This window comes from Sardina pilchardus, chromosome 16 (assembly GCF_963854185.1).
Source record: "Sardina pilchardus chromosome 16, fSarPil1.1, whole genome shotgun sequence".
Classification (NCBI taxonomy): Eukaryota; Metazoa; Chordata; class Actinopteri; order Clupeiformes; family Clupeidae; genus Sardina; species Sardina pilchardus.
In genome coordinates, this window is record NC_085009.1 from 28,333,293 (window position 1) to 28,351,517 (window position 18,225).

Below are 18,225 nucleotides of genomic sequence, written 5' to 3' on the forward strand. Positions count from 1 at the left end.
CACACACACACAGGGTGCCCACCAATGGGACCAGAGCTGGGTGATGCCCTCCATCCTGGACCCACTGCACAGTGCACACACAAACATGGCCAAGCTGCAAATATGCTCATGAGCTCCCACACGCTTACACACACAGCACACACATACACACTGTACACTGTACACACACACACACACTTACACTCTGTACACACACACACACACACACACACACACACTATATTGACAAAAGTATTTGGTCACCTGCCTTGACTCACATATGAACTTAAAAGAATAGTTTGGTATTTTACACTTTAAGCCCGTTTTCTGTATTTCCTAGCATGAAAACGAGTGTTTGACACCGAAATCTCGACGATTTAGCCTGTTTGGCAGGTTTAGAATGGAGCTCTGTATGGCTTTAACATTGCCCGCTTTGTGCATGGACTATTCTGTCCTTAAAACACCCCTATACGTTCATTTTTAAAAATGTGCAGCTCACCGAGTCGTTACTGGTCTTCAACGCTCTTCTATAAGTTTAGCAGCAAAATACAGCTTATGTCTGATCCTTTATCAGGGATTTTCAAAATCCCGGAAGTACTTTTTCAGATACCTCACAACCGTGTGTGCCTAATATAACACAACAGAATTTGAATTTCACTGTGAAACTTGCTATAGAAGATCTCTGCTTATGAGTACATGAGTGCTGCTGCTGCATCTCTGCTTATGAGTACATGAGTGCTGCTGCTGCATCTCTGCTTATGAGTACATGAGTGCTGCTGCATCTCTTCTTATGAGTACATGAGTGCTGCTGTATCTCTGCTTATGAGTACATGAGTGCTGCTGTATCTCTGCTTATGAGTACATGAGTGCTGCTGTATCTCTGCTTATGAGTACATGAGTGCTGCTGCTGCATCTCTGCTTATGAGTACATGAGTGCTGCTGCATCTCTGCTTATGAGTACATGAGTGCTGCTGCATCTCTGCTTATGAGTACATGAGTGTTGCTGCTGCATCTCTGCTTATGAGTACATGAGTGTTGCTGCTGCATCTCTGCTTATGAGTACATGAGTGCTGCTGCTGCATCTCTGCTTATGAGTACATGAGTGCTGCTGCATCTCTGCTTATGAGTACATGAGTGCTGCTGCATCTCTGCTTATGAGTACATGAGTGCTGCTGCATCTCTGCTTATGAGTACATGAGTGCTGCTGCTGCATCTCTGCTTATGAGTACATGAGTGCTGCTGCATCTCTGCTATGAGTACATGAGTGCTGCTGCTGCATCTCTGCTTATGAGTACATGAGTGCTGCTGCATCTCTGCTTATGAGTACATGAGTGCTGCTGCATCTCTGCTTATGAGTACATGAGTGCTGCTGCTGCTGCATCTCTGCTTATGAGTACATGAGTGCTGCTGCATCTCTGCTTATGAGTACATGAGTGCTGCTGCATCTCTGCTTATGAGTACATGAGTGCTGCTGCATCTCTGCTTATGAGTACATGAGTGCTGCTGCTGCTGCATCTCTGCTTATGAGTACATGAGTGGATAATGTTCTGTATATGTGATACCAGTTGTAAAGTTACTTATGAGTACATGAGTGGTGCACATGAATGGGAGCTGGAGGACCCTGAGGAGTTTCTCTAAGTTAAGTCGTTAAGGCTGCTCTGGACTGAGGAGAATGGACAACACCAGGATCATGAGGGACAAGGAGATGAGCCACCATAACATAACAGAGAAGCTCTCAGCTCTGCAAAGGCGAATTGACCAGGATGGACAAAGAGAGTAGCCACATACTGTATAAGAACTCCAATCCACTCCAACTCCACACACACACACCTCTGCATCCAGAAGCCCTGCATGGACTAGAGGCCTCCCTCACACACACACACACACACACACACACACACACACACACACACACGCACACACACACACACACCTCTGCATCCAGAAGCCCTGCATGGACTAGAGGCCTCCCTCGTCTGAACACTGGTGTACTACAGCTGAATTCCACTCTACGCTCGCTACTGCAGCTTAAAGGGCCATAACTATGACTGCCTGCACACACACACACACACACACACACACACACACACACACACACACACACACACACACACACACACACACACCGGTGCACTACAGCTGAATTCCACTCTGCGCTCGCTACTGCAGCTTAAAGGGCCATAACTATGACTGCCTGCACACACACACACACACACACACACACACACACACCGGTGCACTACAGCTGAATTCCACTCTACGCTCGCTACTGCAGCTTAAAGGGCCATAACTATGCCTGCCTGCATTAAAGTGTTTACATGCTTGCTGTTATCTGCTGTGCCGGTGACCATTTCTGGTGCTCTCGTCGCCTCCAGCCATGCCATCCTGTGGTGCCACTCTCTGGCACTGGCACTGTCCTGAAGACTGTGGCTATTCCAGCCATGCCATCCTGTGGTGCCACTCTCTTGCACTGGCACTGTCCGGAAGACTGTGGCTACTCCAGCCATGCCATCCTGTGGTGCCACTCTCTTGCACTGGCACTGTCCTGAAGACTGTGGCTATTCCAGCCATGCCATCCTGTGGTGCCACTCTCTTGCACTGGCACTGTCCGGAAGACTGTGGCTACTCCAGCCATGCCATCCTGTGGTGCCACTCTCTTGCACTGGCACTGTCCGGAAGACTGTGGCTACTCCAGCCATGCCATCCTGTGGTCCCACTCTCTTGCACTGGCACTGTCCTGAAGACTGTGGCTATTCCAGCCATGCCATCCTGTGGTGCCAGTCTCTTGCACTGGCACTGTCCTGAAGACTGTGGCTCTCAGTGCCGACTGATAGTCTAACTTTCACTTTTCGAATGTTGGGAATCAGTATCCAATAGGCTTGTGCACGAGGGCCATGTGTTTTCATATTCTTCGAAGGTCAGACCAATCAACGCGCAGGTCCCTTCGATAAATGTCAGGCATCCGCCAATGACAGTTTTAACGCATCCTACCAAGAAATATTCGAGAAAGTCGAAAAATTAGCCTGCTCTTTACAGCAACTACTGCAACAACAACAACAACAACAACAACAACGTATAAGTTTGCGAAGACCTGGATGTGCGTGTTTTCGGGTGTGTTTCCAATTTATTTTAAGATGTCATTTTGTTTATTCGAACACCGTTAACTGTAAGTAGCCTAATGAATGAATGCATACGATGGTAGACCTATCCACCTGTTAACGTGGTTATTCCTTGTTTTGAAGTAGACTACGTTTTTAATGTAATGACATTATTTCTGCTAAATTTATCTGGTCATTAATCTGGTGATTTATTCCAGGCAAGCTATTGTTATCGGTGGATATGCTATAAATGGTTAGCCTAGTTAGCAAAGGTTAACGTCAATTGTTTACCTTTGGAAAAGATGACTAATGCATTATCTATGGTTGCGTGAACCCTGCATGAATCCCTTCATATTTTTACAAATGATCGTGTTATTAAGTGGTTTACTTTTCTAAAACGACAAGTGACGTAATGTTATTCTATTATGTGCAATAGGCCTACAAATTAAGCATCTGCATGTGCAAATTGTAACGTGACCGTGGTTTTAAGGCCTGATCACACTGTAAACAGATTGTATATATTTTTTAGCAGTCCAGTGTTATTATTTAAGTATATAAAAAGCCTTAATCCTTCATTCTTAAAGAAATCTGTAGAATTAGAGATCAGACCATGCATACTCTGATTGATTGATTGATTGTGTGTGTGTGTGTGTGTGTGTGTGTGTGTGTGTGTGTGTGTGTGTGTGTGTGTGTGTGTGTGTGTGTGTGTGTGTGTGTGTGTACATGTGCGTGCGTTTACATTATAGAATGGATCCTAAATTCAGGAGGAGGGGGGATGGCCGCGTCAGCCTGTGCGACACAGAGGAGGCCAGAAGAATTAAGGCTGAGAACAGGCAATGGGCGCGGGCTCTGCCACCAGACAAAGTGAAGGAATTGGCCAGGGCTGCGGTTGTGCTTCATGGTGGAGACCCAGAGAATGATTGGCATGTCCTAGGGCAGCATCAGGTGCAGTTTGGCCTTTACAGGGGCCAAACATTTAAGTGGCTTGCAGAAAATGTGCTGGGGTATGCTGGCTACCTGGTTGCCTCAATGTCCGGTGAATCAGGGAATACAGATTCAGTCAATAACCTAGCCAACAAGCAGGCTCTGCAGAGGTACATATCCCACTACCCTGAGGGCAGATTTGCCATTCAATTTAAGTTAGAAGCTAGAACAAGCCAGAACAAACCAGCACAACCTGCTGCCACAACAGCAACCACCTCATCAAAAGCATCCACCACTCCACCGGCTGCCACACCTGTGACCACCTCATCAAAAGCATCCACCACTCCACCGGCTGCCACAACAGCAACCACCTCATCAAAAGCATCCACCACTCCACCGGCTGCCACACCTGTGACCACCTCATCAAAAGCATCCACCACTCCACCGGCTGCCAGCTTCTCACAATCTGCTTTATGTCCGTCTGTTGCCAGTTCTGCTTCTTTGTCAGTATCCTCCCTGCGTTCCTTGTTGGTGGGTAAAGCCAAGTCTCAGATGTCCATCAACAAAGCAGTGAGGAAGCTGTGCGTATCGCCCAAGATTCATCCTGGTAAGTAGACTACAATATGAATGTAGTTGAGTCTGACTAACCGAGTTATCCATCACATTTATTTACTGGATTACATTTTATTTAATCTTTTGCAGTCATTCCTTCTTTGTCCACTGCTGACTCCCCCGCTGTGCAGTCATCCACAATAGACTTAGGTGACGAAGAATTGTTGGTTGCAGCTGAGGATCTTGAGTCAAGCATACAGCGTGTGTATTATAATTAAATCAATGAAAACATGCATATTTATAAACATATTTACTACATAATATTGCATTGTACGGACATTTTGAGAACAAATTGTAAAGATCATATAACGATAATTGTGTCTATCTCTCACATGTGTTAAATAGAGAGCAGAATATGCCTGCCAGCTGGTTGGATCCCCGCGTTGCCAGAGGTTGACCAGCGCTGGATTTCCAAAGCCCTTTTTCAGTGGTCTCGCTTTGATCAGCCCGAACTGAACCCGACAAAGGGAGACAAAATGTGGTGGTATCCACCTCAACCACCACAGACCCCAAATGGCATGCCATCTTTAGAGCGACACTTTGGCACCCCGCTGCTGTTATGGATGCCAAGGAAATTCTGGCGAGTGCGCTTAGTCTGTCCCCACCCTGACTGTATCCAGTCAGAGCTTACCTCTGCTGGACTCCATCAGAGAATAAAACAAGTGGTCGGTGTCAGCAGTTCTTATTACATTGCATCGGAATATCTTGCCTGTAAGAGCTGTAAAAGAAGAGTGATCAGTTGGAGCAGCGCCATCATCTCCCAGCTAGACATTGGCCACCGTATCCAATTCCCATGTATAATGACCTACAGACTGGGGTGTGACATGACTGTTGTGCGCCTGATGCGTCAACGTGGCTTGGGTAACAGCAGCAGCCAGCTGCAAAAGCAGCTAGAGGAGCAGCATGCAGAAACCTGGCTCTGCAAGCAAATTCAGTTCCTGACTGATTACAGAGGACTGGCACGTGCTGTCTCTTCGGGTCTGATTTCACCCATCCCTCTGGGGGACTTGCCAGTTATGCCAGTAGTGCCAAAGCACCGTTGGTTAATGCAAATATACGCCCAAGATGTCCTCAGCCGGTTGGAAGAAGTAAAGGCCTCCATTACATCACTTTTTGGACAAGTCATTAAGATGGATTCCACAAAGAAAATTGTCAGGAAGTTGGCAGGAAAGGCCCAGTCTACAGCTGCTTGGGCAACAAATGTGGGCAATGAACATGGCCATGTTATAGCGAGTGTCCTCACAGCTAGTGAGGGCTGGGGGTTGGCAAAGATGGCGGAGGGGCTTGTGAGGCGGTATAAGGATGCTGGGGTGTCTCCACCAGCTATTTTATATGTGGACCGAGATTGCTGTAAGAACTCCCACCTGCACAAGATCTTTGCAGCTTGGCCAGACATGAGAATCAGATTGGACATTTGGCATTTCATGAGACGATTTGCAGTTGGATGCACAACTGATTCTCATGTGCTGTATGCAAGCTTTATGGCCAAACTGAGTTGTTGTATCTTTGTGTGGGATGTGGAGGATTTACAGCGTCTCAGGGCAGCCAAGCGGGCAGAACTTGAGGGGAAAGAAATGCGTCCAACGGAGGCTGATGTACATAAGCACATCACAAAAGCCGAAATGATGTTGCACTGCAAGAGGGCTGTGCGGGAGGCCACTGAGATGGAGGGATTGCTGAAAGAGCTGCTTAGAGCATATGACGGGGAGAAGGGTCATAACAGCCTTGGTGTGCCCCTGATTAATTCAGCCAGGATGGAAGAAATTTGGAAAGTGCAACGAAGGCACATTCCTTGCCTTCAGGACCCTCCTGGGTTCCAACTACACACCCAGACTGGGACCATAAAGAAGGGTGACCACCTGCTTCCAACCTACAGATGTGCACGAGGTTCAACGTCATTGGAAAGCTTCCATTTGCACATGAATAGATTCATCCCAGGTGAAAACTGTACCTTATAATGTATAGGTTACATTAATCATATTTGTTGACGTTGTATTAATGTGTGTTGTGATGTGAAATTATGTTTTTAGGAACCCTTGCAGGTGATACATTCTTCCAGTGCTATTTGATAGACGGCATTTCAAGGTGGAATGAGGACTCTGGCAGCAGAGGGAAGACGAGGGCCACACTCTTACAGTGGTCTACTGCGGCATGCTGCCAACCAGCTGGCCGAGGAGGTGCTTGGCCACAAAATGGTGGAGTACACCGTACCACGGAAATACACTGGTATGCATAAAGTTCACTTATGTTCTAGCATGCAATACTGCTCAATGCAGTACTGTACAATGAAAACGGTACAACACATGTTGTCATTTTTGGTTCTTTGGTTGTTCCAGGTGAGCTGTTAGGTATTGAATACCTTTACGACCAAAACAATGCTGTGATGGAGGACTACAAAGCAGAGGTGTGGACTCGAGTCATGTGACTTGGACTCGAGTCAGACTCGAGTCATGAATTTGATGACTTTAGACTCGACTTGACAAAATATAAAAAGACTTGCAACTCGACTTGGACTTTAACATCAATGACTCGGACTTTCACTTGGACTTGCGCCTATTGACTTGTAAAGACTTGCTACTTCCCATAAAAAAAAACGAAAGACAAAAAGATGAAATGTAGACACGGACTGATCTATCTGTGTGTGTGCGCCTGTGTGTGAGACAATGCGCGTATTCGGCACAAAATCCAATCAAATCACTTACTGTAGCCTAGATTGTTTTGATTTGACAGCGGCCAACCACGCGGAACAAGCTAGACAACACGCAGGGCCAGACAACGGACGTGAATGCGCCAGCAAAATGATACCTAAGATTATTTCGTTAATTCGTTTGCCTACAAAAATTACGTGGAGACCAACAAGAAACGAATGACTGTGTAGAACTTGTTAAATTCCTCCCAGCTTCATCCTAGCCTGCTTTTGACATATGCCTGGTAGGCTACTATGAAACCAAACTGGTAGCCTACCCTACTGATTCTGTTGTCTAATTGATGGATTTAACCACGATTAGGATTAGGCTTTTAAAAGGTGGAACATTTTCACCTCAAACGTGCGCTGTATCATAGCCACTGCGTCTTTTTGTGTACATTGACATTCGCATTAAATCTATTCCACTAACATTATCAGGAGGAGAATAGACTACCATAACGTTTTATTTTGAGCGCCTGTTGTTACTCATTGGATACATATCAAACTCCATGTCATGGTAGAGTAAATTAAGCACCCACCCAATTAAACATGACCAAGGAAAAAGTGAATGGGACAACAATGCCATGCCACGGTAACCTAAATCATAGAAGTTAACATTGCAAGATATTTTCTATGACATCAGAAATATTTTCTTTACCTTGTCAGTTTTTTGAACATTCATTTTATTTAATGAAAACATATCCTTGAACTATGTGTGACTATTTTTCTAACCGAATGAAACCTAATTACGTTCACGTACTTCTTAAAGTGACAGGCACTCAATTAGACCTACACACCACCCTGTAATATCATTAAAGACAAGTGTAATCAATATGAAGTATTCAATTTACTGAATATTTTTAGCTATAAGTAATTATGCAGATCCTAAAATACTACAAATTGTTAACAAAATATATCAAGTTTATGAATTCAAAACATGAAATAGACACAAGACACACCATTTTCTGTGTGTGTGGACTGGAGGTTTGAGCAGGGACTAGGATTGCCACTGCTGTGAGTTACTTGTATCCCCCTTATGGCAATACGGTTTTGCCTACATTTTTGTAATGTAATAAACATGGTCACACGTTATAAAACTAGTTCAGCTTGTGTAGGCCTATCAGTGGTTTCTTAACAAATTGAACACATATTTTAACACATAGGGCCTATATTTCATTGAGAATGTGCTGGAGATACCATTTGACATTTCTGCTAGACAGATTTGCATCTCAATCTCTCCAGCACACACAAATTCAATTGACAAAATACCTGTTTCACTCGATTTTTAAAAAGACTCGAAAGGACTCGAAAGTCAGACCGTAGGACTTGGGACTTGACTTGAGACTTGTTGGCCTTTGACTTGGACTTGACTCGGGACTTGCCTGTCTTGACTCGGGACTTGACTCGGGACTTGAGGGCAATGAATTGAGACTGACTTGTGACTTGCCAAACAATGACTTTGTCCCACCTCTGCTACAAAGTGGCTTGTGCAACCCTGGAGGACAAGGACATCACTGTTGCAGAGGAAGAGTCGTATGTGGAGCCAGTTAATTTGGAGGATCCAACTGTACCCTCTCTAGAGACCTTATGGCCCGCACATCCGTGCACTCTATCAGCTGCTGCTAGCAACATCACACCTACTTTGCCAGCTGTACCAACAGCAACTGTACCTCCCACTGTACCTACACTTCATACAGTGCCCACAAGTCAAACTCGTAAGTTTGTATTAAATTGTTAAAGGTGCAAATAATGATGTTGACACAACACACAAGTTATAACATTTTCTGTCTGCTCTGATTTGTTTTAATGTAGCTCCCCAGCAAAACGCACTCAGTGTGTCTGGTGATCAGCAGACCACTGGTGAACAGCCCTCAAATTCATCTGAATCTACTGGTCCTGATGTAAGTTATTTTTTTAATAGTATAGGCTTCTTGAAACGTGTCAATTACAATGCACATCTTACAGGTGTACAAAATGGTCTTTTGTTTAATGTAGGACTCCGTCGGACCTGACAATGTTGAAGGTTTCCAAGCTGTCCAGGATTTGGCTGATTATCTCTTCAACTTAAAGGATCATTCTCTTGCCCTATCAAGGGAGGAAACTGCCCAGATCATAACCCTTTGGGAGTCCTTGTCCAAATATGACAGAGGACGCACAATATATCCTCCACGCCACCAGGACACCATCAGTAAGGGGAGATTCCGAGCCACTAAAAGAACTGTTGTGCCAGGGGTGGAGAGTACAAAAAGGTACATATTATTTTGTTTGAGTAAAAATGGCAATGCGGCATGTTTCTACAGTATATTGTCTAATGCACGATCACCAGAGTTGTACAATTTCAGAAAGAAAAAAAAACACAATTCTTTACAACCACTCACTAAATCAGCTGATTCAACGTCTGCTAGGTAGCTCAGCTAGTGAAATCACCTGCAAGTGAACTAATACATAGCAGGACATTAAGGCAATTTCAACTATCACTTATGATGTTCTATAAATGTTCAGATGCTTTGCAGGAGGGAGAAGTCCTGCACAGTGGCCTGACTGCAATCGGGTGTGTGAGGCAGTTTTTGTTAAGCTCTGCGAGGAGTACCGTGGAGCCAGACGCATCAATGGGGTTAGGTATGCACGATGGACTCTTGTCTCAAAGGCATACATCCATATCCGGCAAGTCATCTTGAACAATGCTGTAGTGATGGAGAGGACCACTATCCAGCTCCCAGTGATGAACAGTGCAACCATTGCTTCTTGGTAAGTTTAATCTATTCAGAACAATGATAAAAATCAATTCTCTAATCAGTGCAAATACATTGAACAAATGTCATTGCCAATGTGTGCAGGCACAACAAAAGGGAACGGTCACAGGAGAAGAATGTTCTGGAGCAAGGCATTGCTGCACCAAAGCCTACAACTGTGAGCCCAGAGAGTTTGCCGCCTGCTGTTCAGAGGAAAGGCCGACCCTGTATGCCTACCGGCCCTGTGGACAATCCCCATTCCTTTGTATTGCCACCAAACACTGCCGGGATGGCACAGGTGAAACGCAGACGTAACCCCCTAGTCCCTCATGGAAGTACACCAGCCTTTTTGGCAGCCCTCGAGCCACCTCCTCAGGCAACAACATCAGCTCCCCAACCTCCTCTGCTGAATCCAAATCCGGTCCTGCCACCTCCTCACCCTCAGGTCGCACCACCCCGACCAGCCCTGCTCGCACCCAAGCCTCAGGTCACCCCCCAGGTTCAGCTTGCCCCCCAGCAGCAGGTCACACCCCAGCCTCAATTCACACTGCAGCCTCCTGTCACACTGCAACCTCAGGCCACACCCCAGCAGCAGGCCACACCCCAGTGGCAGGTCACATGTCAGCCACAGGTCACATGTCAGCCACAGGTCACACTGCAACCACAGGCCACACCCCAGTGGCAGGTCACACCCCAGTCACAGGTCACATGTCAGCCACAGGTCACACTGCAACCACAGGCCACACCCCAGCAGCAGGCCACACCCCAGCAGCAGGTCACATGTCAGCCACAGGTCACACTGCAACCACAGGTCACACCCCAGCAGCAGGTCACACCCCAGCCTCAGGTCACACTGCAACCTCAGGCCACATGCCAGCCGCAGGTCACACGCCAGACTCTGGTCACACTGCAACCTCAGGTCACACCCCAGTCACAGGTCACACCCCAGTCACAGGTCACACCCCAGTGGCAGGTCACACCCCAGCAGCAGGTCACACCCCAGCGGCAGGTCACACCCCAGCGGCAGGTCACACCCCAGCAGCAGGTCACACCCCAGTGGCAGGTCACACTGCAGCCGCAAGTCACACCCCAGCCTCTGGTCACACCGCAACCACAGGCCACACCCCAGCCTCTTTTTACATGCCGTCCTCAGGTCACACCGCAGCCGCAGGTCACACCGCAGCCTCTTTTCACACCCCAGCAGCAGGTCTCACCCCAGCCTCTGCTCGCACCCCAGACTCAGCTTTCACCCCAACCAGTCCTGCTCGCACTTAAACCATTACCTGCATCCTATTCTGAAGGCTCTGTGGTTCCTCCCAGAATTGCTGGTAAATCCATGGCAGATGTGCCCTACACAACTCAGTACTATCATAAAAAGAAAAGAACAGAAGAGGAGCAGACTGGAAAAAAGAAGAGGACCTACACACGGAGAACTGATACCATCACCTGTAAGCAGTGCAATTCTGAGCGAGACCCAGCCACTCATCAACAGTATTTTGGAAATTGGTTTTGCCAAACTACATCAAATGTGACTCTGGCTGAGTGGCGGGCTGGTCTTGCAGCAAAGGGGTATGGAAAGAAAAAAGAGCAATGAGCAGTCATATCAGTGTACATATTTCACATTTTATTGTTTTATGTTTCTGTGTTCTGTTCTGTTTTATTGTTCTGTTACTATATGTGTGCCAACTGACTTTGCACAGATTAATGGGAAAAAAAATCTATTTTGTCATTTTCTAGTAACATATAGTATAAACACACAGGGTACGATAATCAAGAGGATTACTGCCCAGTACAGCTAATTCTGTGATTGTGTAGTATGCAAATAAGTCAGCCTAAAAGGACTAAGAGTAGCCTAAGCTTAGTGATTTCTATAGTCGTACCACATTTGCAAATTAAATATGGCTACTTGTACAGCATAAGGTATCCTTAAAAAATGAATGTATGTATTCAAAACAATAAAGAGCCACACTTTGCTAAATGTTCTGCTTTTTTATTATTATATACAGCATTTGCAATCAATAGCCTACATTCTAAAACACCATGGCATTAATAAAGACCCACTTTATTAATTATTTATTAATTACTTTTTTATTGTATCATTTGCAATCAATACATTCTACAACAACATGACATGCAATTGAAATATGGCTACTTGTACTGCACAAGGTAGCCTAAAAATGTAATGCCTGTCTTCAAAACAATGAAGAGCCACACTTTGCTAAATTTTCTTCCTTTTTTATCATATACAGCATCAGCAATAAATGCATTCAGCTACAGAGATATTCAATGAGTGGCCTGCATTTACAATGTACACATTCTTACCGTTCACTGCTATTTTAAACATTTAGCATTAAACGTTTCATATTGTTACACCTATGTGTTTTAATCACATTCCTCTTGAAATCTAAAGAATACAGATTGCAATTATCATTTAAAAAGTGTTGCATGACACGGGATTCGAACCAGCGAACGGAAGGTAACGTGTTACTATAAATAGCATCCGTACCACAACAAATGCGTTATGGCCTTGGCGGCTACTCCAGCCATGCCATCCTGTGGTGCCACTCTCTTGCACTGGCACTGTCCTGAAGACTGTGGCTACTCCTGAACCCTCCTCAACGCTCACTATTGCTGTCTAAATGGCCGTGACTATTGCACTGCATCATTGTGAGAGTCCTCTGCTATCTGTGGTGCCGGTCATTTGAGGTGCTCTCTTGCTGTCCTGTGGTCCCAGTGTCCCGTGCTGTCCTGCAGATTGTGCCTGCCCCTGAACCTCCCTCAACACTCACCACTGCTGCTGGAAGGGCCGTAACTATATTTGACTGAAGACTGTGGCTACCCCTGAACCAGAGGTGGAAAAGTCCAGATTCAGAAAGTAAAAGTCCTTCCACACATCTGTGCCAACCATTCATTTAAACCAGCTGATTCTGATTCTAGCACAACTCTTCAGCTAGGCAGAGCAGCTAATTAGTGAGATCACCTGTGTTAAGTGCACAGAACCAATACATGGTTGGATTTTTACTCTCTGAAGCTGGACTTTTCCACCTCTGCCTTGAACCTCCCTCTATGCTGCACCCCTGATGCTGAACGGGCCGTAACTATATTCTATTGTCTCTCAGTGTGTGAGTGTCCTCTGCTACCTGTGGTGCTGCTGGTCATTCTTGGTGCTCTCGTCCAGCCTTGCTGTCCTGTGCTGCTGGAGCCCTACGCTGTTGTGAAGACTGCCTTGGCTGCGCCGGATGTCTGTTGGGTTTGTCCTGCTGTGCTGGGACCTACGCTGTTGTGAAGACTGCCTTGGCTGCGCCGGATGTCTGTTGGGTTTGTGGTCCTGGATCCCTACGCTGTTGTGAAGACTGCCTTGGCTGCGCCGGATGTCTGTTGGGTTTGTGCTGCTGGGACCTGGGCCCTTGATTATTGAAACGTTGGCCAGTAGGTGACATGTAATTGAATTACATGCAAACATCTTATATTTATTTGATTCCACTTTACAAGTCAAATTACATTAGGAATCATATCTCCTGAATAATCCAGTATATTAAAGCAGTTCAGCAATCTTATCTAATGTGAATTCAGGTTCAAGGGTAGCCTGGCAAGCCAAACTTTTTTTTTTTGCGAATAGATTTCTAGGCAAGGTCTTTATTGGTAGAACTATCCAAAAGCATACAGAATCATTTGAACTATGCCCATTGATCATGCTATCTTGTGCAGTAGAAAATAAAGTGCAGACTCCTAATGACTAATGTTCGATTTTAAAAGATTGAGCTTAGTATCCACGATATTCCGCAGCCCAACAATGGGGGTCGCCATGACACCGAGACGGTTTTCTATTTCCGGAGAAGCTGCATTGTATCTGTTTTAACGTGACGGTTTACGGTGCTTAACATATCATAACGCATATAAAAGTAAACTTTTCTATTTTATATCGGTTATATATGATGTAGTATATACGTGCTGAGGGCAGAATTGTCAATATTTCGAAAGAAATCTAAGTTGAGGCATAATCTAGTTAGCTATGGAGAACGCACATGTTAACAGAATGAACGGAAGTTGAAAACAGTATCGTAACCATCGCAACGATACATATTTCCGGGTTAAGGAATGAGGTGGATAGTGATAGCCAGACTAGTGAATCACTGCAGCGCCTCCAGAATGTGTAGGTAACCCATACCAATTATTTTGTAGCCTACATTCCTTAATTTCCTTGATTACGATGAGGTCTGGTCTCCACTGTGCATATAAATTCTAAGGTAAATAGCGCCGCTTAGTGGTGAGAAAATAAAAGGTGTGCAAGAGATTTAGAAGCGAAAGTAAACTAGAACGATCGGAATAGAGCTCCCCAGTCCCGCCCACAGCCTTGTCCGGAAGTAAAAATCCAATACAATTTCTCCATTGACAATTGGAGAATAAGCCATAACATCGTAACCGTCCATGGTAGACTTAAAACCAGCTACGATGTGACTAAGCGATTATACCTGCTCATATAGATGTCAAAAGTTAATGGGGGCATCAACCTTGTTTTGAGAAAACAATGCTTTATTCACGATTTAACGAGAGAGTACTACACTACCCGACACCCTAACGTGTAAAACTGGTGAAAGCAGAGCCTTTGATTGGTAGAGATCGCCGTTGCCATGGCAATGCCAAACAAACTGTACTCAGCTTTTCCCGCGCCTATCGTCCAGCTTCGTCTCGCTGGAACTTCAAAACTTAAAATGGCTGCAGGGCTGATCAGGACCGATGTGTGGTCTTCCGAAAAATAACGGTTTTCTCATCTTGAAGGTTGAATTTACTCAATGGAAACGGTAGGAAGTAATCATCTTCTTTTCTCAGATTAATATGGAACCATGTTAAACTATCTTTAGGCTGCAAATGTTGGAAATGTGTGTACGTTTGCAAAGCATCCTGGGATTTGAGTTCTCTATCTCGGAATTTAAGATATGTACACAGTCTTGTACCTTTCGCTTTTTTTACATTTTCTGTTCATTTTTTCACTCGAAATTATAAGTTATATGCTTATGAGTCACATCGTAGCTGGTTAGCCTAAGGCATGGTCTAAAACTCTTTATATCCGAATTTTTCCAGAAGTCAATGGGAGAAATGAATGAGAATTTTACTTCCGGACAAGCACCTCTCTCGGAGGAGGGGCGGGACTGGGGAGCTCTATACCAGGAAGGAATACCTGGAAGGAAGACGAAGTCAACACCCTGCTCAACAAGTAAAGCTTTTAATATAGCCTAGCATAGGTTATGAAACATGGCCATTATCAGTTTATCTGCGAAGTGAGGCTGGTAACAAACCTACAACATGTAACACATTTCTTTTTATCGGGACATGGGTATCTTAGTATAATGGCGCAGAACAAGACGAACTAAAGGTGGGTGTTGAGCTTCTTTTATGGATAAATCATCAGCAGTGTTGCACTAACGTGTTTAAAAAGAGTGTATTTGATAAATGAGCTAGGACTGAACATTTATAACTTTTTTTGTGTTTCATGACCTTGGCGTTCAGTCTTAATCATGTGCGCGTTCCACAGTAGTCTGTTGTTTGTGTATGAGGAAACCATTTAGCGCTCAGGTCAGGTGCACAGGCCTAGCCTCCATTTTAGGCTGAATAGTCTCATAGGTAGGCTATGATTTAGTACTTTACTAATCACCGATGATCAGTCATTATTTGTTCTGTTGGGTATGTACATGTTAGATTAAATTAATTTAGATGATAAGCTTTATTGTAATTGTGCGGATTAGGCTACAAGCAGAGAGATCGAAAAGCAGCGTTCAGCCAGTGGTGCAGAAAAAGCAGTAGCCTAGGTCTGAAATGCAGAGTAGGCTACATTTGAAAGAATAATGTAGGTCGTGCATTATGAACAGTTATAATATGACATAGTGCACTGCAGAATAATCACTAGACAAATGTATACAGCTATATATCTGAGTGTAAGTGTGTGTGTGTATTAACAGCAGCGTTATAAGAGCTGTATGAATATGAGTATGTGCGATATGACCTCAGATATGTAGTTGACTATGGAGTATAGTCTACAGTAATGATTAGCAGTGTTAACAGCAGTGTTATAAGAGCAGTGTAGTTATGGGTATGTGTGATATGACCTCATATGACGAGCAGTAGCCTATGTAAAGTACTGCAAGAGTGTGGGGGTATGTCCACCTCACCTCTGCAGTAGTAGTGTTACACTCTGCACTGGCTGTTGGTCTTCTAGTCCTTCTCATTATCCTGTTTAGTATGTAGACCATCAGACTGTAGGCCTGTCATTTTGGTTTCATAGTAGAATATGCAATATTATGTTTGTATACAACTTATTTTGCATCAACAAACAGCAACATTATTTAGCAAATATAGAAATGATCAAAATGTACTTTGTATTGCCATGTAATGTAATGTCATTGTAATGCATATAGTGAAAATCACAACAATGCATTTGAAGTGGGATATACCAAGATATGCTCAAAAAAACATATATCTCTACACTCTAAAGCGTTCAAAGAGTTGTATGTTAGAAAGACAATGTGAGCCTCAGCATTGTGGCAAATGTTAGCACAGTATTCTGATTCTTTGTTTTTAATGTAGCTTGTCATGATGAGATTCATTTGAATGGTATGAGGAGTGGCTGAAACATGGAACAAGTCAACACAAAACAGGACGGCAGTCTAAAGGGGCAAAGGTAGGCTACTTAGCATATGATAAAAAAAATATGTTTCTTGAAGAATTTGCATTTCTTGTTCTTTGCTAAACATTTCTTACAGTTTAAAGGTGTTAAAGCCACTTTAAGAGAGAAAAAGTAGACTTCTAACTGCCATTTTGTGGTGCTTTCATGGGAGCTGTGCATAGTTCAAGCACTTGGAAATGATAGCTTCTGTTTTTGTCCAACAGATATATCAGCCATCAGCATGATCACATTGCACATTTGTGTGATCAACCAGTTTAGAGGATAAAGGAAACAGTATGGCAAAATATTAAGGATATCTCTACAACATGTCTATAGAAAATAATTATTGTTTTTTTACACCACAGCTCATTCCATCATGAGAGGCCTCCATCACCTGTGCCCACTGGTGTGTCCATGAAGAGTGACCAGTCAGAGTATCGCTTCATAGACTTCAAATATGGTGATGTCATGGATGGATCAAGGCAAGGCCATACAACATCAACAGACTCCTATAATAAGCAGCTTTTGATGTGTTTACTAGGCCAAAAAGCTAAGGATAGGGAGAGATTTGGGCAGGTCGTCATATCCAATGACACAGTCACAGACTGCGTTATCTGCTTTGACTGTGAGGCGTTGTAGAAATATGATACACAAAATATAAGTACATTAAACCTGATCCGGCAGTCTAAAGGGGCAAAGGTAGGCTACTTAGCATATGATAAAAAATATGTTTCTTGAAGAATTTGCATTTCTTGTTCTTTGCTAAACATTTCTTACAGTTTAAAGGTGTTAAAGCAACTTTAAAGAGACTCTATGCAACTTTCTGCAGGAGACGATCGCTCTTTGTTTACATCTGGAAGTCTGAGACGAAGAACCACGCTTGCAATTTATATATTTAAATATAGCCTATACATGTATAAATATACACGCTAAAGCTGTCGGGGAAGCTCTGCAGAGAAAATGCAAGCATAAAACGAGCGAAAACTAACAACGAAACTGAAACCAGAGATGAAATCGCCAATCCTGCATAGTTCTTCTTTAAGAGAGAGAAAGTAGAGACTTCTAACTGCCATTTTGTGGTGCTTTCATGGGAGCTGTGCATAGTTCAAGCACTTGGAAATGATAGCTTCTGTTTTTGTCCAACAGATATATCAGCCATCAGCATGATCACATTGCACATTTGTGTGATCAACCAGTTTAGAGGATAAAGGAAACAGTATGGCAAAATATTAAGGATATCTCTACAACATGTCTATAGAAAATAATTATTGTTTTTTTACACCACAGCTCATTCCATCATGAGAGGCTTCCATCACCTGTGCCCACTGGTGTGTCCATGAAGAGTGACCAGTCAGAGTTTCGCTTCATAGACTTCAAAGATAGTGATGTCATGGATGGATCAAGGCAAGGCCATACAACATCAACAGACTCCTATAATAAGCAGCTTTTGATGTGTTTACTAGGCCAAAAAAGTAAGGATAGGAAGAGATTTGGGTAGGTCGTCCTATCCAATTACACAGTCACAGACTGCGT

The 18,225-nt window shown here is 44.1% G+C and overlaps 2 protein-coding genes across 2 annotated transcripts in view; both read left to right on the forward strand.

Moving 5' to 3' along the window:
* Positions 1–18,225, forward strand: part of LOC134059640 (uncharacterized) — a 301,237-nt gene that overhangs the window by 141,603 nt on the left and 141,409 nt on the right. The window lies entirely within an intron of this gene.
* On the forward strand, positions 6,520–11,984 carry LOC134059793 (ras-associated and pleckstrin homology domains-containing protein 1-like). The gene is made up of 7 exons (XM_062516295.1): positions 6,520–6,551; positions 6,644–6,839; positions 6,950–9,014; positions 9,112–9,200; positions 9,295–9,548; positions 9,802–10,047; positions 10,137–11,984. The coding sequence occupies exons 3-7, from the start codon at positions 8,753–8,755 to the stop codon at positions 11,623–11,625; spliced, it is 2,340 nt and encodes a 779-aa protein (XP_062372279.1). The 5' UTR covers positions 6,520–6,551; positions 6,644–6,839; positions 6,950–8,752; the 3' UTR covers positions 11,626–11,984.